Below are 27376 nucleotides of genomic sequence, written 5' to 3'. Positions count from 1 at the left end.
TCCAGAACTTTTATACAGTGTGTTGAGTACACCGTCATTGTTTCCTCACTGCTCATCTAATGAATCCTCTATTTTAATTATGTTTCAGTTTGCAGACGTTTATATTTATTGGTTGTATTTTTTTATATTTTATATTTTCTTTGCACCAATTAGAAATCTGGCACCTATCTATACAGCATGTTAGCTTAATGCAGCTGGGGGTGATAACTTTTACGATGCCTCTCAGCAAGTTTAATTGGTGTAGGTGTCCAGAGTTGTAGCTGTATGGCCATGCAAAGAGTGGGGGGATTGTGGGAATTCAACTCATGCCAAGTCTTTTTTTTGTTTGTTTGTTTGTTTGTTTATTTGTTTGTTTGTTTTTTTTGGGGGGGGGTTGCCAGTGTCTCACAGGAGGATTTTTTTTAAAGTATAATGAATTTGGGTCATAATTAGTTATTTTAAAAATGCTAAATATGTCAGTTATGGCTCAAAATATATTAGCAAGATATGCTAATATATGGATGCATCTAAGCTGAAATCCCAAATCTGTTACCAGGCAGAAGAACAGCTGAAATATCAGCAGGGGGAAAAGGGAAGAATAGAATCATCCATCCATAGAATAGAATAATAGAAATAAAAAGAAGAAGAGAGAAAGGAGTACCTGGTACCAGGCTACGGTAAATGCCTACAAAAACAATGCCATGGACCATCAAGTCTGATGAAAAGCCACAGCAGGTATAAATGACGTCACAGGACTATTGGCTGTGATGCTATAATGACACACGCACATTAGGTGGTCCTCAATTGTTATGGAAAATGACTAAAACCGAGTTGAGTTAAATTACCAGTTCAGCTGGTAAAGGGCTAGTCCACAGGTCCAGTTCAGTCAGTGAGTCCAATTAGTGAAGTTGAACTAGCTGCTACAACCACCTAGTCGCCATTCACCTGTCAGTCAATCAAAAGGCCACACCCCTAACAGTTGTTATGATGGGTTAAGTTAGCAACAGAGATCAAAACTGTTTCTGCAGGAGTCTGTCAACATGTTCATTTAAAGTTCAACACTTCTGTCTGTGGGAGTCCCAGCCTCCAGTGGTCGTTAGAGGAACTGCAGTTTATGTCCTTTTTTTGGCATTTCCAGCTCCAGAGGTGATGATGTGTTTAAAGGCCCCACAGGGATTTTTGGTGGAAGCTCGGAAGTAAACAAGGAGTTTAAAGTGACACCAAGAATAATGACTTTATTTACTAATCAGTTTTCTGAGTTTAACAAACAGGAGCTGAGCCTGCAGCTCACACACACACACAAACACACACAGCTCTGCAGACACACTGCCAGCTCACTCTGCCTCCCTGTGTGTGTGTGTGTGTGTGTGTGTGTGTGTGTGTGTGTGTGTGTGTGTGTGTGTGTGTGTGTGTGTTAGGCCATTTGGTGACTTTGGAAAAGCTGCGACCTCAGCACAGTTCCCAGGAAGGTGGTTGTGATGAATGTGTGAGAGCCACATTTTGCTGTGCTAGGAAGTTGTGACCTCTCTGCATTTTGGCTGGTGTGGAGGTGGTGAACGCGGTGGAGGACGACGCTCTGTGGTTTGAGCTCTGTTCTGTTTTTGTTTTTCTGCCGTGGCCTCATACCTGACTCACAAACCTATTGCAGATCCCTGAGAGCTCCCCCCTCTCTGCCCCCCTCTCCCAGTCCCACACCCGCTTTTCTCTTGCAGCCTCTCTTTGCGGTCATGACGTCACGCCCCCTCCCATCCACAGTGAGAAGGAAAACTCGTGGCTGTGCGCAGAGGAGGCCACAGAGAAGCAGATCAGTGATCACAGACCGGTTTACTTCAGCTTCACCATGCTGGACACGCTCACCTTCCTCCTGGAGAAGCTCTTCCTCCTCGCGCACATCAAGCTCTCCAGCCTGCTGCCTCCTCTGGGCGTAGAGTGCGCAGAACCGCCGCCCACCAGCAAGCGCTGTGACCGGGAAGACTCACCGCCGCTGCCCGCCTCAGCCTCTCACCGGTTCCAGCGGGGAGACCTGCTGGAGGTTCCCCGGACTCTCTTCACTCACTTTGGCATCTACCTGGGCGACGACCGGGTGGCGCATCTCATCCCGGACATCCTCCCGGCGCTGACCGCCGACATCCGCCAGATCGAGGAGATGGTGACCAACACACGGCTGCTGGTAGGAGTCATCGCGAAGCGCGCCAGCGTGCGCGTGGACTCTGTGGAGGACTTCGCGTACGGCGCCGGGATCCTGCTGAACGCCATGGACCGCTCGGTGCGCAAGAGCCCTCTGGCCGGGGAGGAGGTGGCGCTGCGGGCGGAGCGGCTGGTGGGCACCGTCGCCTACAGCCTGCTATGGAACAACTGCGAGCACTTCGTCACCTACTGCCGCTACGGCACCGCGCAGAGCCTGCAGACCGACAAGGTGAGCCCGAGCCCAAGACCGACCCGGCGTGTTTGCTGGGTGTTTTATGTCTAATATCTCTCCTGATGGTAAACACATCGCAGTGAACAGGATCGATGAAGGAGAACCTGCTCTGTTTATGTGTCGTTGTATTTCCATTATAAAAAAAGTTCTGTAAACAAACTTTTAGTTATATTTGCCACAAGCTTTATTGCCCTCTTTGCCAGATCGATCTTGAAAAACACATTTTTGGTGTCACTGACACTCAGAGTGACTCCGTATCATTTATGACAGATATGTGACACATTTTAACAAATTATAGGCCAACAAGTCATTTATGACAGTTTAAGTGTAATTTTTGGCGCAACATCAGAGCGACAGTGACAGGGCTGCACTGATGCTCCACAGTGATACACTTTATTCACGGTAAGCAGAAACAGTTTGTTCTGCTGTAAATCTTTATTTATTCTCAACCTTTTGAATGTGGAGTCGAGATGCATCCAAGCGTGTTTAAAAGGCTGTAAACAAAGCCCTGTTTCCCTTTTCTTTTACAGCAGTCATTCGATTTTGAATGTGTAGATGGTTTGTGAACTTGAGGCTTGATTTTTAAATGTGGGGCCACAAAAAATCTGAATATGAACTCTTTATCTGTTACCTAGTTTGGTGCAGATGGCCGTGGGTGCTGGCAGAAAACGTGACACTGACTCAGACCTCAGGTGACATTCACAGCTCAAACTCTGGTGTCATTACACATTTTTAACGAGGAAATAGAACAAGATTCATGCCCTCATCCTTTTCGGTTTTTACATCTTTTCAAAGCCATCCACTTTGCCAGATCGGACCCTTTGCCGGGCTGATTCTAGACCACGAACCGCATGTTTGACATCTGTTTAGACTGATGAAGTAATATTACAACAGTTTTCACAGTGAAACACACTAAAAGTAAATAGTCACCTACATGACATTATTATTATTGATTGAATGCAATGACGTTACTTTAACATAGTAGCTTTTATCACTTAAGTGGCCTAAAAATAAAAAGAATCACAGCAAACAGGATCACAGCATCGTTTGCAGCTTAGGTTCACAAACACAGTCAGTAGTTAGTTATTATTATTGCTGTAGAACCAGCTCACTGTGTTCTGCCATGCTCTAGTCTGGCTGCAACTTATTTCCTGTCCACGTATCTTTAAAAGTCCTACAGAGAGTAGAAGAGAGGAGTGGAAAGAAGCCATAATAGCAATAATCACGGCTAAAAACACATCCAAAATGAATGTGTGTGTGTGTGGGGGGGTCTCTTTGTGCAGCTAACTCTGTTCACCGCAGTGATTTATTCAAGAGCTTTAAGTCTTCATTTTCAGACATTAAAAACAACATTTACAGCTCTCTGCCTTTGTTTCCAAGTGAATGTGAAGCTGCTTCTGAGCAGAAAAGGAAAATCTGGGTCACTCCTTGGAAAAGTCCTGAGAACAAGAGCTGCATTCAGACCAGAGTCGCCTGCCAGAAACCAAAAGGCAGCAGCAGAATCTGGGCTGGTACGCTCTGATGATGATAATGATGATGATGCAGCAGAGGCTCCTGCACATCAGAAAGCTGACCTCTCTGTGGTTAATTCAGATTGTGGTTAGGCATCACAGAAGCAACTCTGTTTGAGTTCAGATGGGTGCAGTCCTTTTGGGTTTGTCCAAATATCTGAAAAACTAGAGACACTCCAGTCAGCCTCAGCTTTACTTTATGCCCCGTGCTAATACAAAATGCTAATGAGAAAAATTCAAATTCAAATTTTATTTGTCACGTACACAGTCATACACAGTACGATATGTAGTGAAATGCTTGGACAACTGCTCGTGACCTAAAGAAAACAAAAAAGGAAAAGGCTATGAATAAGATAGGAAATAAATATGAAAAATTAAAAAGGGTAAATTTAACTAGGAAGGAATAAGATAAAATATATAAATTAAAGTTGAAAATAAAATAACTGTACAACAAAATACACAATATAGAACTATATAAGAATGTATGAAGAAATATAAATAAATATATACACAATAACAGCAGCTGTACAAGTATTAACTGGAAATGAAGAATATAGTGACCAGTGTTGTGCAATCCACATTATGTCTTGTGCAGTGCAAATATGCTTAAAGTGATTTAAGTGATGAAGTGAAAACAATGTCCAGAATGTCCAGTGTGTGTGTAAGAACTATATGTGTGGGTCAGTACTGTGTGGTGGTGTGATTGAGAGACCGTATCACAGATTAAAACAAATTATTAGCATGTTACACCATTTTCACCAGTTCCTCTGAACATCAAAGAAAAGAAATGTTCATTACATTTGACATAAAAGCACCAAAAAGTAAAAACAAACAAACAAAAAAACTGACAGGTAATTAATATATTGAGTATTTAACACTCAGGAATATCATTTATTATTATTTGAGCACCAAAGCTATTTTTAGCTAACTTGCTAGCTAGGATAACTCAGCAAACATTGTATTTTTCTGTTGTTTTTCTTTGTTCATGTTTAAGCAGTGCCTCAGTCACACATAGAGACCGGTCAGCGACCGCCTGGGAACCTCCAGTCTATTCAGTTTGATTCATTTTATTCATTTCATTTTCATTTCATTCATTTTATCTATATAGTCTCCTAAAGGGGTATATTCTAAGGTAAAGACCCCACAATGAAACGGTCCCTAGGTTGCTGAAGGGCGCTGCACCAACAACTTCCTTGTGATTGCATTGGTCATTAGAGGAATGTTGCCATGGTTGCCAATAGTTTGCCTTAAATACAGGTTTTACACTCTAAGCTTTAGTGAATCTTTAAAAAAGTGTGACTCAAAAAACTAAACACAGTAAAAGTTGTGGCTTACTGCAAAAACCCACACACATGTAAAAAAAAAAAAAAAAGAAGGCAGCTCTTACTTTGAAGGTCAATGATTCCTGATTTACAGTTTGCGTTATCAGTGTCACTACTGCTTGGCGAGTCATAACAACTCAGCATCTTTCACACAAACTGCAGGTGACCGCAGCTATCAGTTAGCGACCAAGTCAATCGCGAGGATGTTTTTAGTGCACCACCAAATACATCTTTACGACCACTTTCACGCCACCAACCCCGTTAAAGTATATACACAGTTTTGGGACACAGCTACAGTTTCCCTAGCGACCAGTGGTTGGCAAGCAGTCTGTAGGCCTGTGGAACTGGGGCTTAATGCACTGGTCCTACACGTAAAAAAAACAAAAGACAAACCAGTTAACGTCACAGGGGGCGCTGTCTTGCACAATATGCAGAAGAGAGCCCTCTAGTGGTAGAAAGCTGTAGATGCTCCTCAGCTAAAAAACAAAACAAAGGAAAAATACATTTAAAAGTTTATTTTCTTGTACATTAAAAATATATATGTATATATGCATTTCTGAACACACATACAAAATGAAAATTCTTGCTGTATATAAAATATTATCCTATCTTATAATGAAACTGAAGCTAAACGCAGCAGGAATAAAGAACAGACTGTGGTTTCTCTCTTGCAGCAGAGAAACTTTCCCCTGATCAAGTTTCACTTCCTGCAATCTCTAACCTAAACATCAGACCTGTCTGCAGCCTCAGAGTCTGCCTCTGCAGGTTCATTTCAAGGGGGGCTAGGGGCCAACAGAAGCTCTTAAAAGGACCTCTGAGGGCCCCTCACAAAAATAAACATCAGGTCAATTATGGTCGTTATTCTGCTACAAGAGGTCTGCTTAGAGAAAGTCTTAAGACTGGTGCTTTGCTTCATTTGTATCAACCACAAAAAGCTCTTTGATTTGAGCTTTTTGGGTAGTCTTTGGGGGGAGGGAATAGAGTGAACTTATCCTGTGTCTAATAGTTTTATCTGTGTATTGAGCGAATCACTGGGTGTAAATTGAAAAAAAAAAAAGGCCTATAGACCAACCAACCTACCTGCTTTACACCTTGGAAAACTGCTGAGTGTTTTGGGGAGTTGCCCTGGTTTTAAAAACTGTGTCACGTTGATTTGATTAGGGTTTTTTCCTCTCTGTTCAATGAGAAATAAAATTAATCCTGAGTTTATATTTGTCTTGTCACATTTAAAGCTCTTCAGCTGCTCTATTAATATGATCAGAATTAATTTTGTGCCCGTTTTCGTCCTCTCTCTCCAGTTTTGCGAGTGGCTGAAGTTGCTGATCCGGGACCAGCGAAACGCCATGCTGACAGCACTGCTAGGGCTCCTTTCCATGGCTTATATGGGAATATCCGTCAGCACCGCCCTGCCAGCCTTCCTCATCCCCTTCACCCTGTGGATGGCGAGCTAAGAGCCGCCTGGAGCTGCACTTACTGTCAGCGTTCAAGCCTTACCGCTAGTTCAGAGCTCACTGAGCCGCCATATTGGAAGACCAACAGTGTGAACGCAGTCTTCTGCAAACATTTTAACTTTTCAAAAAACTTTTTAAAATTGTACTTCACCATCTGGTAGCTTTTTTCTGCTGCACAGAAAGTGATTTGCTTTTTATTTTTTCAGTTTTTTGTTTGTTTTTTTTAAAAAGAGGAAAAACTGGAGATGGGTAGTTAACAGAATTAGCAACAGGCTCAAAATTCACCAAAACTCAAAAATGTTGTGTCTCCAACGCAATTTGGTTGACTAATGATGTCTCAAGGTGAAAGGTAGTGCTGGTAAAGGAACCAAAGATGACTTATTTATTTTTCTATTGAGACCATGCATACGGTTCTGAAGGGTTTATTGACTTGAAAAAAAAATTAACTCTTTCCATCTTGACCGTCTTAAAAGTCAGTCGTTTAATTTCCCTCCGTTTGAATGTTCCTTTTAGTACTGTAACCAGGTGAAGCTCGTGTGTAAATGTCTGCAGATAGTCTACATGACCTGATTGTTTCCTAACAGTCACAAGCTTTTGTACAGAATTATTTTTTACCTTTGTAACAATGTGCTGTGTTTTATATGTAAATAAAGGAAATGGAAGCAAACATATCTTGTATTCCTTATCAGCCACATAACCACATCGTCAATTCCACCCTTGTTGGAGTCTCCAAGGTTCTTCCGTCAGTCAAGGATGTGAAAGTTAGAAAAACTACTTTCCTTTTGTTAGAATTTTTAAGTCTTGTAAATGATTTTTAGCAATGAAATGCAAACACCTGACAAAGTGAAGAGATTCAACACTGAAACATTTGGGGCTGCATTTCAGTGCCGTTGGAGATTTTGATGAAATGATGAAAAGTAGCGTCCAACATAAAAATGTATGATCCACCGTGCAGAGTCCAGACTTCAACATTACTGAAGCAGTGTGGGATCATTTTGACAGAACAGAACGAAAGGCAGGCAGCATCCAAAGAAGAGTTTTGGATGTCCTTCAGGAAGTCTGGAGAACTATTCCTCAAGACTACTTATAAAAATTACAACAGAACATTCAGGCTGTTTTAAGAACAAAGGTGGTCACACCAAATATCCACTTTCAAGCTTCGTCCCAAGTGTTTTGCTTCATACAACGCTTCTCATGTTTCTCATTATAAACGTAGTCTTCTGTGGATTGGTACACTGTTACCTCCATCTGTTGGTGACATGTGGGAACTACAACTACATGGAAACAATGGCTGCAGCTTATATTATCTGACAGATGGTAAGATTATGTTTCAAATCAAGTTTGAGATTCTGCATCAAGATTTTAAAGTTTATTTGTGACCAAGGCACGGATCTTTGATCACATTTAAGACTCTAAAATGTTGTTAGAGATCAACGTCAACAATGTAAAATGTGACTGTAGAGTGTGCTGCTCAAAAAAGGCTCTTAAAGGTTCCCAGCAGTTTCTAATCCCCTCTCTGCCCCACCCACCAGCAGAACAAAACCACACCGCAGACAGCTCCACTTTCCCCTTGGTCTCCTCTCGACATGTTTCCCCTGCCGCTCCTCGGTCTGCTTTTTATCTCAGCCTCGGGATTCGAGCCACCGGCGGAGAAGAAGAAAGAGAAGGAGAGTGAAGAGGAGCCGGAGTGTCATGGAGGGGAGAAGAGGAAGAGTAAATATGACACAATATTCACCAGAGGAGACCTGCTGGAGGTTCCCAGGACTCTCTTCATACACTTTGGGATTTACCTGGGTGGAGACAGGTAAGGGTGACAGACAGCTAGAATATCAGTGAAACAGTTCAAAGGTTTAAATTCTGTTTCAAAAAAGTGAAAATGTTTTTCCTTCCTTTCTCACCAATGACTCACACTTTCCATTTATTTTTCATGACTCCTTTCCTTTCCACAGAGTAGCTCATTTCATCCCAGACATCATGCCCGTCATCTCCAGTGACCAGTATCGGATCAGTCAGATGGTCTCCAACACCAGACTCCTACTTGGAGTACTGGCTAAGGTACACCAAGTGGTGCAGCAGCTGAGCATCCGGTTTAATGTGCAACAGCTTATTCTCTCATATCAAATGACAGCAGGTAAAGAATCAGTCGTAAATGAGATCTAACCCATGTCTTGTGTCTTCAGTGTGGCAGTGTGAGGGTGGACTCAGTAGAGGACTTTGCCTATGGAGCAGACATACGGGTCAACCCTATGGATAAGGTGAAATCAGGACAAAACAAACATTTTAACTTCTTTAACATCTTATAATTAAAGTACTTAACACATTATTCTATTATTGATAAATCCTTAGTCTAAATAGTAATACACCCAAAGGCACTTTATTGGTATGAGATGTCATAAAGTTACATTTAAGGATTCTTTATACTATTTTTATGCTAGACTGTGGGCTTAATATACATGAACCCACTCTTGGGTTAATCCAAATTAGTGAGTAAAAAGAGAAACACTTGCCTGTGAAGCAACACCTTTTATAGCTTTAAACTGAGAAAAAGAGAGAACACGATGTTGTTTTTCAAATGTTTCTGGCCAACAAACTGGGAACTAACCTTCTAAATAAATGTTAATCTGAAGGGATTATAGATGTGGCAACAGCTGCAGGCAACGTAGGGTTATGGTAAATACTCTTGTACTTATATAGCGCTTTTCACCAATATTAAGTGCCTTTTTACTACAATTTGAGTGCTCTTTTTTTTTTTTACTACAATTGTGAATATAAAGCACTTTCCTACTGTAATCGGGCACTTAATCACTGTTCTGCTACTACTGAGACCTCAAAGTGCTTTTCTACTACAAGTCCTATTCACACAGTCATACAAACACTTTTTTCCTGTGCTTGAGCATTTTATCAAACATTCAAACACACACCCACACAGAGGAATCCTGGGGTTTGGGATCTTGCCCAAACATACTTCAACATGCGGGCTGCTCTCTTCTGTGTGCAGGTATTAAGCCACGCAGTGCTGAAAGGGGAGGATGTGGCCAGAAGGGCAGAGAAGCTAGAGGGAGACGTGCCCTACAGCCTGCTGTGGTACAACTGTGAACACTTTGTCATGTACTGCAGATACGGCACTGTCATGAGCTTCCAGACATTTCAGGTGATCTTAGAGATGATAATGTGTTTTTTTCTTATTAATAGATGCATCTTAAAGTCACGTTTGGAAAATCAATCACACAACTGCACGACTGTTGTCAGTTTGTCTTTTATAGCTGATAGAAAGCTCAACTTATTATTGTAGTTCTCCTCAGTTTATGTGGAAGCACTGAAAGCAGCTGTAATGGCACCACTTGTTCGTCTCTGGGTGGGTAAATGCCACAAAATTCAACATTCAAGGTCCAACTCCTCAGTGGGCAGCATGGATTCAAATCCTGCTCCTGACTTTGGAAATGAAAAATGGAATTAAGAAGTTAAGCTGCTGAAATAGCAGTTGAAGCGCTTGTGATGTTTAAACTATGAAGGTAACTGACTGTCACAGTAAAGCAAGAACAGGACAGGAACCTCCTTGCGATCAGGGGAAATTAGCAATTTCATTGAATTTCTTCATATTTAGCAACCAATCTGGTCAACCAGCTGTTCACCAACATCTTTAATCTCTTGGGGGTCTTTTTTTAATGGTAAGGCAATTGCACAGGAGACCTGTAATCCACAATTTGGATTACCTGCATCCTCCTGGTTGGCAAATAATTGCACTTTATAAAAGCAGACAGATTGCTAACCTGCTGCTTTCAATCGGTTTCAGTCTGCAATACCAGTGTGTGACATTCTTCACTAGGGGGCGCCACTCGACAGCATATCAGTGAATGCATTTAAACAACCATCGGACAATCTATCCTCATGTAAAAACTTCTCACCCAAACTCTGACCTTAAGGCTCAGAATCTCTGAAAGAACAGCAAACAGCTCCTCCAACAGTGAACACACATCAGATCATGCTTCTTTCCTACACTTCAGCAGCGAAGCAGTTGTTTCCTGCTGCAGATTAACACTGACCACAGATCAGACCAGCCTGCCTCTTTAATAGGGTTAAGACTCCCTGTTGCAGCAACAGGCCCTGAGTGAAAGCTCTTTTGTTGTTGCTGCATTGTTCCGAGGCCGTCTGATTGCTGCATGCGATTAAAAGCATGTACCATAATCGTGAAAGAAGGCAGTGCATGAACTGGAGGAAGATGAGTGTGGCAATTAAAGTGAGATTTAAAAAGAGCAAAGCGGCTTAAAGAACGTCATTTGGATAGAAGACTTGTAAAAAAGCGAAAGTTGTCATTAAAGACAGCTGCGTGGTAGCATGGCAGTACCTTTAAGATTAGACAATTTATCGGTCAGCTGATAAACAAGCACAAAAGCATGTGTTGTGGATGGTTTTCACTTGTTTCAGAAGTGACTGTCTACAAATGTAAAGCCATGAAAACCAGATTACTGTGCAACTACTCCATCTAGTGGAAACACTGACTCTATTATCTGAATGCTGCAGCAGTAATGGAGACTCATCAGACCAAGAAGCATTTTTCAAATCTTCTGTTGTCCAATGTTCTGTTTTTGGTGATCCCGTGCAAACTGTATGCTTAGTTTTCTGTTCTTAGCTGACAGGAGTGACACCCCTGGTGCAGTTATCTGCTGCTGTTGGTCTTTTACATATCTTGGTTGCATCGAGTGGTTATTTGAGTTACTGTTGCTTTGCTATCAGTCAAACCAGACACTCTCTGACCTCTGACCTCTGACATCAACCAGGCATTTTCACACGGAGTGAAAAAAAAAAGTCTCTGCAAACCTCAGAAATGGTTGTGTGAGAAAATCCCAGCAGATCACCCGTTTCTGAAACACCCAACAAATCATCTTAAATCATCTTTCTTCCCCATTCGGATGCTCAGCAGGTTGATCATGGCCCTAAATGCACTCAACTGCTGCCATGTGATTGGCTGATTAGATATTTTTGTCAAAGTGCAGTTAAACAGGTGTGTCTAAAGTTAGGCTTGTGACTGTGACACTGGGAAAATTTCAGGTACCACTCTAATAAACTAAAAACTTTTCCTTTCAATTCATTTCAACACAAAACTGAATATTTGCCCCCTATACACGTCAGTGTATTTCTTTCCTCACACTATAAGACGAGCAGATTAAGGGTTTTAAATTACCATCACTATAATAGATGGTTTTACATTATTGCCTTTCTTCTTCTTCTCCTCATCAGTTCTGTAAGACGATGAGGAAGCTGCTACTGAGTCAGCGTGTTGCCAAGTCAGCGGCAGTGCTGGCACTGTGTTGGGTGCTTTACCTGCAGGCTGTGAGTCTGTGCTCTGTGCTACTGGCTGTTATACTGCCTTTCCTCATCTGGATGGCCTCATGAAGAAAAACCAGCCATTCAAACTTGCAGAAATTTGCCCCCTGAACAACAAAACATTCAAAAAGGAAAATTCAATAAAATATTTAAAGTTCAATAAGTGTTGAGTCCTGGCATTTTACAGACTTTTAGTCTGAGTCATCACCAAGAGAAAAAATGTTTGGAGTCGAGGAGAACAAGAAAAATAAGTTTGCCTTATTTCTTGTATGTTCAAGTCATATATTAAATAAAATTTTATTTTACTTCAGCAGACTTGAGTCTCTGTCTTTTCCAGGTTACTTCAAGTGTAGATCTGCTTTAATCACAATTTTAGTTCAAGAAGCAAATTTATTAACATAACATGATTAGTATATGGTTTTGTGTCATTTTATTATTTTTTGTTTTTATTAGATAATTATTCCAAAATTATTTTACACATGCTTCGTTTACATTTTGTAATTTTGTTATTTTTTTATTGCTCCTATTTCGTTTCATTGGTGTTATAGTTTATTTGTTTTTTTAATGTAAATAAAATCACATTTAGATTTTTGGAGGGGTATATTAATTAAATTATTATTATTATTATTATTATTATTATTATTATTATTATTATTATTATTATTATTCCTATTATAAAACAATTTCCAAAGTTCAGGGTCATACTTTAAGATTTTATTTTGTTTTATTAGATTTTTTTTTTTTTTTATCTTTTTTCTGTTGCCCCGCCTATACAGAGGAACGTTGTGATTGGCTGACGGGAGGCCAGCTTCCTGTCACTCACAGGTGTCAGGTTGGCCCGGCCTCTTTTCTCGGTGAGTCGTTGATGAAGAGCGCAGCATCGTCCGGGAACGGGAGGGTTTTATTTCATTGTGACAGGAAATGGAGCTGGAAAGAAGCGGTAAGATTTTATCCGACCCAAAATAAAATTTCATTATCATGGTTTAATGGTTTACAAACGGTCGGACGAAGAGAAAGTTTAAGCTATATCACGGAACTGCTAGCATGCTGAGTTAGCAGCGGATCGTTGGCTGCTTTTAAGCTTTAAACGAATAAAGCTAGCTACACACGAGCAGTTTAGAAAGAAACTATTAGTGTTAAATGTTGCTATTTGGCGTTAAGATGTGAACTGAACGCTTGAAACTGTGAAAAATAAACTACAAAAGCAAATGAAAGCTAGTTTAGCTTTTATAGCGGCTTTAGTATATACGAAAACGGTGACTTAGAAAACAGGCAAAAAGCACAGATAATATTTTCAAGAGAGTAAAATAAATTATAAGACACTAAAAGTTCACATCACCCTCGGGTTCAATTTATGAGTGTTGCAGTCTCACCTGAGCTGGCAGGTAACCTAGCTGTTTGTCGGACAGAGGATCCCATGGAGGGAGACGTGGACACGGACTCGGGTGAAGAGGCGAGGCCGCTGGTGATGGAGGAGGACTTAAAGGTGATCTGTGCTAAAGAGATGGCTCTGCTGTCCCTGATCGATAAGACGGGCTACAACATGGTGCAGGAGAACGGGCAGAGGAAGTACGGAGGTCCACCTCCAGGTATGTCAACCTGCGACACAAGTAAAAGAGACAAACAACAGCCCCGGGGTAGCTGTGGAGTCCCGTTTGTGTCAAAACAGATGTGTATGAGAGAGGCAGGTACCAAGGTGGCTCCCTGGTTAGATGTGAAGCAGAGATCAGAGGGGAAACTGTGGGCTTTGTTTTCATTAAAACCATTTTATTTTTATTAAGGCATACATTTGAATTCACTAATGTAAATTATTTGCACTTTTTTAAATAACCGATGATATTCTTCTTTATTGCAGTTCATTGTATTTGTGTAAAACTGAAATATTTTGCATCCTGTTCTTTTGATTTGGTGATTTTATTTTTAGTATACAGTACTCGTTTAACTAACAGATAAATACGTCTTTTATATATTCATTTTGCTTTAATGAGTTTCAAATAATTTATTTTTGCACATTTAATTTTCTTTACTTTTACAAATGTGAATTATTGTTTTCATTAAAAAGTCAATTCAATAATAAATTATTATTTATATATTCTAAATTTTATTATTATTATTATTATTTAAGTTTTAATTTTAGTATTTAAATTTATTTCAATTATTAAATTTAAAAAAATTATGATTTTGTTACATAAACTTTTTTTTTTGTAAGTCATGCATTAATTTTTTTAATTTATACTGCTTTCAGTTTATCAGATTTGCTGTAATCTGCACAGCTGTCAAAAATACCTGCAGCAGCATCTGCTCCACTCCACATATTTTAATAATAATAATAATTTTTTTTACTTAAGCTCCTAATTAAAAAGTCGAAAATCCCAGTAGAAATCCCAGAAATCCCTTCTAATCTGATCAAATAAGTGATAGAAGTGTTTATGAATACGAAGGCTTTGATCAGCTGACTCTGTGTCTGTGGTACAGGCTGGGAGGGTCCCGCCCCCCCGCGGGGTTGTGAGGTGTTCGTTGGAAAGATTCCCAGAGACATGTACGAGGATGACCTGGTGCCGCTGTTCGAGAAAGCCGGGAGGATCTACGAGTTCAGACTGATGATGGAGTTCAGCGGAGAGAACCGCGGCTACGCCTTCGTCATGTACACCGACAGGTCGCTCGTCTTCCTCAGTTTTCTTTGACTCTTGCGTTTGTTTTTCAGGTGTTTATATGTGTAGGACACAGGCATTTTGAGTCACGTCACACTGAGTATATGTTCATTTATTTTTTCTTATTGGTAAAAGTAGTTAAGCAGTCCAGTGAAGTGAAACCTGTGCAAAGAGCTTAAAAACGAGTGTTTCTGTGCTCCAGAGAAGCAGCGCAGAGAGCCATCCAGATGCTGGACAACTACGAGGTGCGCCCTGGGAAGTTCATCGGCGTGTGCGTGAGTCTGGACAACTGCCGCCTCTTCATCGGCTCCATCCCCAAAGACAAGAGGAAGGACGAGATCATCGAGGAGATGAGGAAGGTAAAACAGACTCACTCACTGACCCACAGTTCCTGGTGTGATACCAGCATCTTTGTGTCCAAGCTTATTCCTCATCACTGCTAATGGAAATGGAGGAGGGTCAGACCGCTGTAAGAGGAAGAAGATGCTCTAAGTTAAAGTCTTACAGGTAGCAGATGGATCATTTCAGATTCAGTCTGGCCTGCTCTGCAGCTTTAATGTGTCCTCACTGTGGAAGCTTTGCTTCTTTGCAGAGTTTCGCGGCCACCTCTCAGTTTGAGACTCAGCTGTCCGCTCTCTGCACAGCTGCTGTTTAATTCAGCAGTGATTGATCTGCTGCTTGGCAGCTTCCTCCACCTCCTCCTCCTCTCCGTCTTTGATGGAAAACCTGAAAAAATAGCTGAAAATATTCAGTAGAAAGATGGGTCCCCTACAGATATTTGTTTATAAACGTCATGTTAAAGATGGTAAAAATGGCCTCAGCGGGAAAGAGAGCAGAGCAGCCCACTGTGTGTTACGTGTGTTAGTTTGACACTGTGGCTTTTTGATGGGAGTCACATCTGTGCAGGACGCCTCCTGTTCTACTTTTATGGAGCTGGTTTGTGAATTTTATGATGATAAAACACAATATATATATTGTTATTTCAAAAGGCTTTCTAACAGGACAAGTTAAGGCACTTTAAAATCAGATGATTCCTTTCACTCTCCCTGTCGTACTGTTTGCTCTCTTCTCTGAAGCAGTGTGTGTCTCTCAGATCTCAGTTTCTGCTCCTCCCCCTCTGCGTCTATGTGTCCAGGTGACGGACGGCGTGGTGGATGCGATCGTGTACCCGAGCACCACAGACAAGAACAGAAATCGAGGTTTCGCCTTTGTGGAGTACGAGTCCCACAAAGCTGCAGCGATGGCTCGCAGGAAGCTCATTCCAGGTAGCCTTCCTCCTCGTCCTCCTCCTCCACGTGTTTCCTTCCTAACCTTTGAAGACATCTGTGTGTCCACTGTTTGTTTTCACTTTGAGCTGACTCAGTTCCTCTCAGCGTCCAGCAGAGGGCAGCACAGACTGACTTCTGGGTCCGAGGGTTTAAAGAGGAAAGGCAGCAGCTTCCAAAGCTCTGATCGTTTAAGCAGCAGAAGATGAGTTCACTGATGTAGAATCCACAGGAGTGCTCGAGTCCTTTAAGCACCAAAGTCACAAAAACAGAGCAATGAAGGAAACTGGAGCTCCAGCCGCTCTGAGTGCTGCGATGATGTAAGAGAGAAAACAACCCAACCCGGCATGTTTGCTTTTTGTAACGGCAGAAGAAACATTCAGAACTCCACATGGGTTTGAACCCACAACCTTTTTGCTGTGATACAAGAGTACTGCAGAAACAAACTGCTGTAATGAATCTGAAGCAGGACAGACGGTGTGTCTTGCATTGATGAGTTCGGTCTGCAAAGACAAGGGGAGTGGCCAAGATTATTTATCTGTCACATACAAGTGCAACATGCAGTGGAATGTATCCTGACACACGATACATTAAGTGGATATATACAGAAGGACACTATGTGCAGTAAGTAGCATTACATGCAGAAAGTAAGTGAATTATGTACGTTAAGTGGATTAAATAAGACAGTCTGGAAATTTGAAACTGAAAATCTGAGAAAATACACATTGTGCAGATAATAGCACGCGTGCAGTTTCTGCATCCCACTGACCATTGAACCAAACACTGTAGGTGCCCAGAGGTGTAACCCAGCTGTGTGCAGAGGGGATGAGGTGTTATTGAAGGCTCCATGTGGCTGCTTTGAGGCACTGTGTTCACCTCTGCCTCTTTTTTTTTTCTTTTGTCTTTATTTTTCAGTTTTACTCATATTTGAAGCTCAAACTTTGGAAAAAATCACGTTCAGTGGCTCTAACAGTGCTAATCATGTTGGATAACTGAGCCGTGAGTATGAGAACACCCCTGCAGTGTTCCCCCCTTTGCCTCCTTTCCCCTCCCGATGAGTTTGCGCCGCTGTCCGGAGGTTCAGCTAGCTGTTTCCATTAAGCTATCGGTTCCCTCCTGTCTCAGCCCCTGGGCTGCATTGGACATTGATCCTTCAGTCAATCGATTCACCGGATTAACCACAAACATGTTCCCCAGCTGCTTATTTTATCTTCAAACTGCTGCTCCTGCAGATTTCCTGCACGGTGGAGTCGGACACCTGTCAAGCAGGTGTTGATTCAGGGCAGCTACAGGAAACTGAAGGTATAAAGCCGAGGTTATTACTCTAACCACCAGCAGCAACTTTAGAAGGGAAACAAAGATGAAAAGGTTTTTGTTCCCTTAAAAAAATTTTTTTTAATGAAAGTGAGATTTAAAATGAGAATCACAATGGTGTGAAACAGGAAGTTAATCAGGAGGAAGAGGAGCCTCATCTGCTGAGAGCAACGTGAAAACTTCCTCTTTTTAACAGCCACCCTTATTATGTGTGTGTCCTGCCAGCGGAGAGCCAGCTGTGTGCGCGTTGTTCATTCATTGACGGGTTTAAACCGTCAGCACCCTCACGTTACAGTCACGTGATGCTGCTGTGTCCCGCAGGAACTTTCCAGCTGTGGGGTCACTCCATCCAGGTCGACTGGGCGGAGCCTGAGAAAGATGTGGATGAGGAGGTCATGCAGCGTGTTAGGGTCCTTTATGTACGTACACACACACACAAACACACACGTATGTATATTTATAACTTTTTTGTTTAGTTTGTTTGTTAGCAGTGTAGTGTCCACAAGTTTAAAGGTTAAAGTCAACCTTTAAAAAACAGTTTCAAGGAACCATGTTGAGTAATATATCATATGAAAACACAGAGCTGTCCAATGTACGCCCTACTACATCACAACGATGGCAACGTGTTATGATAAAAAACATAAAGTGTTGCACTCTGCAAGTGCTCTTGTTGTCATAGATTTAACACCGTCTGTGACGCTGGATGTAAGAAGTGTTTACATTTTCTAAAGCTTGTTTAGTGCCATCTTTTTGCCGGTACAGAACGTGACACCACCTCACTGGTTTGTTGGTTGCTACATTAGTTAATGTTAGCTAGTGACAGAACCAGTAATTGATTGGAAAACAAACTGAACTAATGTTTGTCACTGTAGATTTAATGTAGCGTGATAAGTAGCTGAACTCTGATTGGTGGAAACAGGCCTGGATCTGGCTGCATCGTTTGTGACAATCCATCCTTTCCCAAACCTGACTTCAACCCTCGGTTTAGGGAGTCGGGCCTCAGCGAGTGTAACGAAAGCTGCGCTGTGCAGCAGAGGTCGGCGTGTGTTCAGGCAGAAACCCATAAAACACTCATCTGCCTCACCCAGATCAAAGGTGAGCAGCAGCAGGAGCCGTTCACCCTCCAGGGGATCAATTACTGAGGAGGCTGAAACACTGAGGTGTGATCCGAGGCCAGCATGTACAGTGCGAGGGGTATTTTTAGCAAACCAAGCCCTCGACTCGAGAAAACCTGCTCGCAGCTGCTCCGTTCACTCGGCCTCTCATCAGCCACAGCGATGAAGTTTAGAGAGAAGTCGAGCAGAATCTGTTCGTCTTCACAAAATGTGACTGCTTGAGTTTGTTAAGACTTTTTCACTAACATTGGTGTTAGATGGAGTTTCAAAGACACTAATCAGGATGCTTTTTAATGTGCTCGGGTGGCTCTTGTTATACCTCTTCAGTCACCAGCTCCACTGTCTTCTGCTTCGGTTTGGCTGTAACAAAGACAGTAAATCTTTAAAACTCTAAAGGTGTTTGTAAGGAGTTCGATGAAGCTCACGTGTCCAAAACAGAAAGCTTGTTCCTGGATAAATCTGCAGCTCCACGGTAGTTGAGGCTTATCCTGCTGGTTTGCTGCATGCATCGCGAATGAGCTGGTTTTCAGTTCAGGTCTTCCATCTAGGGAATCTCAACCAAAACGTTCCCGATCATTTTACCATTAAGTTTAATGCACATCTCTGCATTAAACTGGGCTGAGTTTGCTGAGCATGTCATGGAAAAGTTGTGTGGCAGGACTTGGTAGATGGGCTTAACTAAATATACAAGTTTATCACTGGCAAGAAGGCTAATTGAACAAAATAAAAAAGCAGAGCAAAGTAACAGAAACAGCCACGCTGACAGACAGACTTCAGGAAGATGGACCAGGAAACACAGGCGAGCTAAATCTGACTGACGAGACGGGGAAGCTGAACTGAGATGGGGACTATCAAAACAAGACAGGAAACATAAGAGAGACAAATATATAAAAACGTGGGACAGACTAAAAGGAAACAGAGACACAACTGACTGGCGAGGGCTGACTTAACAGAAGTAAAGTCACATAGTCGGGGACTGAGAGGGATCACAAAAAGGAACTAATTACAAACCTAATGAACAAAACTCAATATGAAAATAAAATAAATAAAATTGTTAGTTAGTAGGCCATGAACTCGCTTTTAATTGTATTTTGGGGTGTAATAGACCAGAACCTTTATCTCATTTCACAGTCTCGGCTTTGTTTATGGCCATAAGTTGTTTTTAGGTCTTAACAGGGAGGGTGTGTGTGCCTGTTTCATGCTTGTGCAGTTGTCTGACAACAAAAACAGGGAACAGCTTTATTCTGAATTCAGCTGCTCTAAAACACCATCGAGCTGCTAGAAAATAGCAGAGCCACAAAAGCTGCTGACACTAAACATACAGGAGCCTTTCTCTGTAATATTGTTGGGTCCCTACCGTACAATATAAAGCACCTTGAGGCGACTGCGGTTGTGATTTGTTTGAATTGAATAGAAAAATGCACAAAAAAAACCATTTAAATTCATCTGTACTCAACACACGAGACCAAAAGGAAGCAAACAGAAGCAACGCGGCGAGCAGAGATGATGGGAAATCAATTAAATGATTTCTCAGCTTCGAGGCAAGCCATTGGGTACCGCTGATTGGCAGGGCAATAAATACTTTACAGGGTTACCTAGGCAACCTAGTGTCCTGTATTGATAAACGGTTAGTGACAGAGCAAATCTACTTCCTGTCTGGCTCTTCACTTAAACGCCCAGCACTTTCTGCCTGTCTGGATTTATTTTGTTATTCTGGTGATTTAATTGACACCATTTCCATCCAGAGTTGAGTTCCTCCTGGAAGTTTCCGAGGAATTTCCAGGCCAGACGAGAGAAATAATCTTTCCAGCTAATTCTGGGTCTAAGCCCAGAATTAGCTTGGTCTGGTCACAGTTAGTTTCCTGAAAAACCTGAAAAAACTAGGTGCATATCTCAGCCAGCTTCTCCTAACACTGCCCAACACTGGCTCCTTAAGAGCTTGTAAAAATAATAGAAGGCAGCTGCACTTGTTTAAGTTCGTGAAGACATTTCTACTCCCACCCAAGAGGCGCTTTCAGTTCTGAAACCAAAAGATGGAGTTAAAACTGTAGTTGAGGTTCTCCTCTTAGGTGGCTGTTAACCCTCTATTGATCACATGACCCACAATGTGTGAAAAAAGGCTTTAGCCATTATCATCACCGGGGGTTGAGACCACACTGTCATGTGACCTTTTGAGGTCACCTGAGGTAAGGTGTGAGTGGGGAAGCCTGTTTTCACTTCATCAGGTGAAATCATGACAAATAAAATGGTTCTGGGTCAAAACGTGGTGAGATCAACGAGGACATGTAATGCCACACGCCTTTTGTTTGATCATTTTTGAAAAGGTTTGACTAAAAATGTGAAATCAAACATATTTTTTGGTGCCAGAGGGTTGTTCCTGCTGCTGTTCGGACATGGTTACCAGGAATAAAAGTGATCTGCATCGTCTGTCTGCTGTGTGTTTTATTTCATTCTCTGCTTTCAAAGCCTGAGCAGCCACTTATCTCGTTTGTACTTCAGGTGCGAAACCTCATGCTGGAGACGTCGGAGGAAACTCTTCGTCAGGAGTTCTCCCGCTTCAAGCCGGGCTGCGTGGAGAGAGTCAAGAAGCTCACCGACTACGCCTTCGTCCACTACCGCTCTCGCAGCGACGCCCTCACCGCGCTCAGCCTCATGAACGGAGCCCAGATCGACGGAGCCGCTGTGGAGGTGACGCTGGCCAAACCAGCGGGTGTCAAAGACGGAGGTGCAGCTGGCCGGAAGTGCGGCACCAGAGGTAGTCAGGGAGGAGGAGGAGGGAACGGAGGAAACGGGACATTTGGGCTGCACAAGAATGATGGAGGGATGATGGGAAGAGACCCAATGAGACTGGTGTCCCTGCCACTGACAAACCCCTTCTACAGTGGGAGTCGAGGTAAGTGGGGGAAAAAATAGAAATCTTTTATATGTTTGGGGTTTTTTTGCCTCTTATGTAGAAGTGAAAGGTCGCTGGTACGATTCCAACCAGAGGCACAAAGTCTCCGGCAGGAAAAATAAGAAAATAAAATTTAATTTGATAGTCTCAGGTTACCTTTTCTTTCAATTTCCAGCCTTTTTAATGAAGCCACTGGTGGGCTTTGCTTCTATAACCTGCATTTAATGTTGTAGTGACGTGAAAAAGACGGCCTTCTGCAGAGATCCACAGATTGGCATTATTAAAGGGTCTTGTGTCAATGACGTTTTCTCTCAAAGTGAAGTCCAAGGGTTAGGAGACAGAGGCAAGAGGCCAGGAGTTTTGAAATGCCCGGGGAAGATGAAGAAGCAGCTGTCAAAGTTTTGGCTCCCTTCAGTTATTTTTACTGAGGCGTCCAGTATTTGGAGCTGAGCCCCTCATGTACTCTTGTATTACTCGTGTGTAGGTCAAACACATGAGAGGCTAACTAAGGTAAAGTGAACATGGAGGGTGACTGCTGATTTCTTCTTTCCAATTTCTTCACCAGTCAGTGATAAATTTGAACTTTTTAAGGACTTTAAGTCCCAAATAAACACAGTGAAAACTCTACAGAAAGCTCTGCTTTAAACAAAATCAGATGTAAACTTTGGCAAATGGACTGTTTTTTTTAAAGAGTGTTTTTTTTTACTCTATGCAACATGCCTCATTCACACCAGCTTTCTATCTAACACTGTGAAATGACCGGACCCACACAGTGTACAGTTGTCATGGTTTCGGCTTTATTTTTGACCACAAGCGTCTTTTTATGTTTGGCACTGTCTTGTAGCCCGGAGCCAGCTCTCTCTGTGGCTTCCTCCGCTACACACAGCGCTCCCACCAGTCTCTTTCATCACTTTAAAAGGGCAGCGAGTCATCAGTGCCACCATTATCACCTGTCCCCTCTGACATCCCGGCACCACCCCATGAGCTCACTGCACCACCTCTCCACTGCAGCAGGCCAGAGACCACATCCCTCCTACACACTCACATTATTATAAACGCACCAGAGAGCAACTCGGGCTTCAGTTACTTTGGCATGCAGGCTGGATTAGTCTATGACCGGCTGTACCTCAACAGCCACTTTACCGTAGAAGTAGCATTATGCAGAAAATAGCAGATTTCACTGACAAAAATATGAAGTAATGTAAGGGAGAAGATTCGGCACATCTAAAAATGACAGCTTTTTATTCAGGTCACAGTCTGCTTCTCCTTTCTTTCAACTGCTGCCTTTAGTGGTCACAGCAGCGGACCGTCTACCTCCACCTCACCCTGTCTCTGTGGCCTTCGTCTTTTCCTCTTGCCTGGCAGCTCTGTCTCCACTATCTGCTCTTCACGTGTCCAAAACCATCTCAGCCTTGCCTTTTTAGCCTTTTTAATTTCTTCAAACTGCTGCCCTGTCCCTCTGATGTACTCATTGATTATCTCGTCCATGTTGGACACGCCCTATGACAATCCACTGTCTTTTTGTCAGTGCTACCTTCTGCAAACCACACATCACAGCAGCTCTCTCTAATATCTCGTAAACCACCCCTGACTGCAGTCTCGTCTTCCCCTCTCCTTCTTTGGATGGTTGTCTCCGGGGATTTAAACTAGTCCACCTTCACGTTCTCTGCTCGTTGCAGCTTCACTATTACGTGTCTCTCCCTCACATTAACAAACACATATTGTATTTGGACTTGGTTTCAGGACTAACTGGACTATTTTAATTTTACTGGAAAACCAGTAGGTTTTCTCTAAAGTCAAAATAACATTTACCTAAAAGTATTTTCTTTATATTTTTATTTAGTTTTAATTTTCACTAAAATTGAGTTTTTATTGTTATTTAAGTGAATTCTAATGTTTTATCACAACAACTTGTAATTGTTAGTTTAGTTTTACTTGTTATACTGTCGACTGATGATGATAAACCTGGGCCAGACTTTGTGATAGGAGCAGCAGAGTGGAGGATGAAGGAGAGGTTGCAGGTGGGGTGGGAGTGGAGACCACAACTGCATAATGAATCCAAAACATGCTAGAAAGTTCAACTTTAATCGAAAGCATTCATTAGCTGCAGCAGTTGTAGGGAGGAAAAAAAGAAGAATATTTGTTAAAACTTTTTAATGAGCAAAAACTAAAAACATATAAAGTCATCAGTTTAATGTATAATGGATTTTTTTCCTCTGTGAGGAGTCAAATCAGTCCCCCCTTTTCAAAGTTTAACCGGCTGCATAAAACTGTGAAGCTGGTTGTCAGACAGTTTTAAATATTTTCTGTGAAACATTGAACAACGTGGATGAATTTCCTGTCATTCTCAGTTCAAATTTAGATAGAACTGTGCAGCATAGATCTTCTCCTCATCTGTAGTTGATGTTTTATTTGTGAAATTGTTCATTTTCTGCATAATAACCACATCTCTCATCAGTTCTGATCGAATATCTCTCATAATAATCCAGCTGTAGATTAAAGTTTGGCTGAGTTTGTCACCAGTTTTAAACAGTTTTATGTTTCTCTTGTAGTCATTTGCTTCCTTGAGAATTAACCAAAGTACAGTGGAGCGAAAAAGTATTTATTCAGCCATCAACTTTGCAAGTTTTCCCACTTAAAAAGATGAGAGTGGCCTGTAATTTTCATCATAGGTATACCTCATCTATGAGAGACAAAATGAGGGGGAAAAAAGTCCAGAAAATCACATTGTCTGATTTTTAAAGAATTTATTTGCAAATTATGGTGGAAAATGAGTCAACAACAAATACTGGCTGATGTTGATTTTGAGTACCATAGAACTAAGGTGCCAGTGTCTATATTAGTGGGTCACTGCTTGCTACAAACATACAGAATCCAGTTTGGGGATGGCAGTAGAGTAGTTTTATAAAATAGGAGCTTGTGCTCCAACTACAGAGCCTCCTCAGGAAATAGGTGAGTCTTACCCTCAGATTTAGGGGGTAACATCAAATCTCTGCTGGCAGTGGAGGAGTGGACCTACTCTGAAGCTCGAGCATGTTTTCACTGCGTGTTGTCAGTAGGGATGGGTATCGTTTGGGTTTTATCCGATACCGGTGCCAAACCGGTACTTTTGAAACGGTGCCGGTGCTCAAACGGTGCTCAAACCGGTGCTTAAAGAATGGAGAACACAAAATTGGTCCAAAAACCTCTCATGTTCAGCTGTTTGTTTGTTTGTTTGTTTTTTTGTAAAAAGATAACAATGTTAGCCTTTTCTGCAGCTATAGGGGATTTATGGCATCACTCTAGGCTGGAAGCAGTGCTTAAACAATGGAAAAAACACAAACTTTGTCCAAAATCCTCTCATGTTTAGCTGTTTCCCTCTTTTTCTTTGGTCATTTTAGCCTTTTTAGCCTGGGTGAAGGGAGTATCTGCCATCAAACAAGAAGACAGCCGCATGTAGCTACGACGGTGTTTGCTAGTTCACCTTACATGCATTAATGTAACAACCTGGTTAGCCTACTCAACGTAAATTACACACAAACAACATTAAGCTACTCACGCAGAGAAGAACGGCTGCTGCTGCCATCATCATCCGTCCTCATTTCTGCTACACTGGCAGGGCTAGGGGCCAGGACTCTCCTCTTCGGGTTTTTGGGGGATGTTGCTAACTCCAGGTCCGATAACGGGCACCACACCCGCAGTAGATGTGCACGGTGTGAGGTCTCGCAGCAAGCTATCAAATACGGCGCATTTTTTGGCTTTTAAAAAAAAAACGCTATGCGTCGCCAGGTGTTTTATCAGATTTGAGGAGTTACCTCCTTTGGCAGTATCACAGTATCAGCTTAAAGCACTTGTTGCAGGCTGCTGAGTTTGCATCTTTTGCTGTGAAGTACAGCCAGACGTTTGACCACTTAGCCTTGGGCATTTTTAATATGTAGCTCTGCTCTAAAAGAACGTACGTACCTGGACCCGCCTACTATCCTCGGAAACGTAAAACGATTGGCTAGAATTCAAAGTGTATGACATCTCAGGAAAAAAAAGCACCAAAATGTGCGCTGCTTTTCGGTCTGGTTACTAGTCTTTATATCAGATACCGGTACCCATCCCTAGTGTTGACTCCACCAGAGTTGGCCCAACTTCAGTAGTACACCACAAAACCTTTAATTAATGGGTTGTCCAGCCACCACCTGTTCACATGAGATCATCATGGTAATGACCAAAACAATAACATCGCAGATACAAGCATCCTCCACACTGTCTGGTCTCAGCCTCAGGGTGAGAAGCTGGAGTTCCACGTGAGGTGGGGAAGGCCTCTGGTCAGAATCCTTCAGGAGGTTTTACCACAACTGAGAGTAAAACCTGGATTAGACCCAGAACTCTGTGTCTCACCTGACCTGGGAGCACATCAGGATCTCCCAGGATGAACTGGGAGTGGTGGTGGGGAAAGGGGTCTAAAATGGTCAGTTTACCCTCTTGTCAATGTGACCTCACTTCAGATAAGGAGAAGGAAATGGATGGATGTCCAGGTCTGCTTGTTCATACACAGCATGCGTTTTGACTTGCAGATAAATTCTCAAAATATGGCATTAACTATTTATTTCTAAAATAATTCCCATTTCTAACAGGAAATCATGTGTAGTGCCAAACAATCAATATCCCCTCCCCGGGAGAGTATAAAGTGCTTTCTGCTGTCAGAATAAACTCTTCTGGACCGCTTGCGGCTTTCTAATGAGCTGCACTTTGTTTTTATTTTTCCCTTTTTTGTAACACAGGGTCATTCTGTTTCTTCACTCTGCCAGGAAAATAAGCCTAGATTGTTCTTCCTGTACATATGAGCAGGTTTTGACTGTGTCTCATCCATTACAAACCACATTTATCAAGCCTCTCACATATATTGAGAAAGCCGCAATAATAATCTGGTGTCAGAGGTACGAGCTGATGTTCCCTCATGCTCGTGGCGATTTTCTGAAAATGAGAAAAGTTTGTGAGTTAACTCTGCTATAAATGGGCTGTGAAATATTTATGATGGGAAGATGTCAGAAAGAGACGAGGATATGGAGAGATGAAGTGGTTCTGAGAGAGAGAGAGAGAGAGGTTTCATTTGGGGAGGGTTCAGATCTTGTTCACTGTCCACATTCAGCCACACACAGTCTTTTCTCTCCATTTCAGGAAGGCGTCAAGTTGGTTTATTTCTGTAGAAGATTCAGATCAGATGAAGGCTCTAGATTAGACAAAAATAAAAATCTCCATCTTGTTATTGGGAAACTGGCAAAATGGTAGCTGTAGAGTGCATTAAGTCTGATGTAGAAGAAGAAGAAACACAACATCTACAGCGCTTTGCTGACTCAGAAGACTCGATGACATCATCATGTTAACTCATCGTCCAACCCAGCAGGAAGATGCTGCTGAAAGGGATTCAGAGTGATATAGAATGGGTCTATGCTTGCTGTCCCTCACAGCGACCTTCATGTTTCTGTAAAAGTAAAGTTTTTGTTAAAGGGGAGGTTGTCATATGTCCTCTTTATTGGGGAAAGAGTCGAAACTCCTCCGAACTCATCTCTCCAACAAAGCCTTCAACCTTTAGGGTTTGTTCATTTTTTATTTTCCATAAAGGGTCCTTATGCATATTTGACTTTGTGTCACTTAGAGCTTAGAGCCATGGGCTTTGATTCAGGTATTTGGATAGATGTAGCCACCATGACTGGTTTCTTAATGTTTCCAGGCCTCAACTGAAGTGTTTTGGCCATTTTGGAACAGGATTCTTACTTGGCACACAGATATCTGAAGCACTGACTTACTGGGCTGTTAGTGCAATTGACTTCACAGCTAATCATATTGTTTGACAGATAGTTGCTTTAAAGTGGTCCAGAAGGCACAAACACCGTCTACTGTTCGGGCACTTCATTTAGCTGAAGAACTCTGTTTTTGATATTTCTGAAGTCTATTGCGTTCACCACCTCAGCACTGACAAAGCTCACACTCTTAACTCATCTTTGTGTCAGATATAAATTGTCCATTCTCTACTTCAGAGATGTCAGCCTGGCCTCTTCAGTTTCTTTTCTTTGTTTTCCTCTTCTTTAAGATGGAAAAGAAGAAATAAAAATGGAAGTTTTTTTTAGAAATCACCGTCCTCAGATTCCGATGGCCTGACA

At 42.0% G+C, this 27376-nt stretch overlaps 3 protein-coding genes across 3 annotated transcripts in view; all 3 read left to right on the top strand.

Moving 5' to 3' along the window:
* Window positions 1-1428: 1428 nt before the first annotated feature.
* lratb.1 (lecithin retinol acyltransferase b, tandem duplicate 1) lies at window positions 1429-7422 on the top strand. Its single transcript, XM_005949970.3, has 2 exons — window positions 1429-2395; window positions 6530-7422. The coding sequence occupies exons 1-2, from the start codon at window positions 1820-1822 to the stop codon at window positions 6680-6682; spliced, it is 729 nt and encodes a 242-aa protein (XP_005950032.1). The 5' UTR covers window positions 1429-1819; the 3' UTR covers window positions 6683-7422.
* A 797-nt stretch (window positions 7423-8219) lies between these two features.
* LOC102306611 (lecithin retinol acyltransferase) lies at window positions 8220-12084 on the top strand. The gene is made up of 5 exons (XM_014330185.2): window positions 8220-8486; window positions 8632-8737; window positions 8863-8937; window positions 9681-9833; window positions 11921-12084. Exons 1-5 carry the CDS (start codon window positions 8269-8271, stop codon window positions 12074-12076), a joined length of 708 nt encoding a protein of 235 aa, XP_014185671.1. The 5' UTR covers window positions 8220-8268; the 3' UTR covers window positions 12077-12084.
* A 721-nt stretch (window positions 12085-12805) lies between these two features.
* rbm46 (RNA binding motif protein 46) overlaps window positions 12806-27376 on the top strand; it is a 33170-nt gene continuing 18599 nt past the window's right edge. The window contains exons 1-7 of the mRNA XM_005949971.3: window positions 12806-12947; window positions 13417-13596; window positions 14483-14663; window positions 14861-15017; window positions 15794-15923; window positions 17559-17656; window positions 20852-21245. Coding sequence (XP_005950033.1) covers window positions 12929-12947; window positions 13417-13596; window positions 14483-14663; window positions 14861-15017; window positions 15794-15923; window positions 17559-17656; window positions 20852-21245 — 1159 coding nt within the window. The 5' untranslated portion in view covers window positions 12806-12928. The remainder of the gene's footprint in view (window positions 12948-13416; window positions 13597-14482; window positions 14664-14860; window positions 15018-15793; window positions 15924-17558; window positions 17657-20851; window positions 21246-27376) is intronic.

This window comes from Haplochromis burtoni, unplaced genomic scaffold, assembly GCF_018398535.1.
Source record: "Haplochromis burtoni strain Fernald_Lab_line unplaced genomic scaffold, NCSU_Asbu1 Contig_728, whole genome shotgun sequence".
In the NCBI taxonomy this organism is placed as follows: domain Eukaryota; kingdom Metazoa; phylum Chordata; class Actinopteri; order Cichliformes; family Cichlidae; genus Haplochromis; species Haplochromis burtoni.
The sequence above is the reverse complement of the archived record's forward strand: the minus strand, read 5'-3'. Positions and strand labels throughout refer to the sequence as shown.

What these genes read in the sequence shown, in the direction of transcription:
- lratb.1 (XM_005949970.3), top strand. Translation starts at nt 1,820, where the DNA reads ATGCTGGACACGCTCACCTTCCTCCTGGAGAAGCTCTTCCTCCTCGCG. An exon ending in AGAGCCTGCAGACCGACAAG is followed by an intron (nt 2,396 to 6,529) that starts GTGAGCCCGAGC and finishes CTCTCTCTCCAG; the next exon opens with TTTTGCGAGTGGCTGAAGTT.
- LOC102306611 (XM_014330185.2), top strand. Translation starts at nt 8,269, where the DNA reads ATGTTTCCCCTGCCGCTCCTCGGTCTGCTTTTTATCTCAGCCTCGGGA. An exon ending in ATTTACCTGGGTGGAGACAG is followed by an intron (nt 8,487 to 8,631) that starts GTAAGGGTGACA and finishes TCCTTTCCACAG; the next exon opens with AGTAGCTCATTTCATCCCAG. An exon ending in TGAGCTTCCAGACATTTCAG is followed by an intron (nt 9,834 to 11,920) that starts GTGATCTTAGAG and finishes TCTCCTCATCAG; the next exon opens with TTCTGTAAGACGATGAGGAA.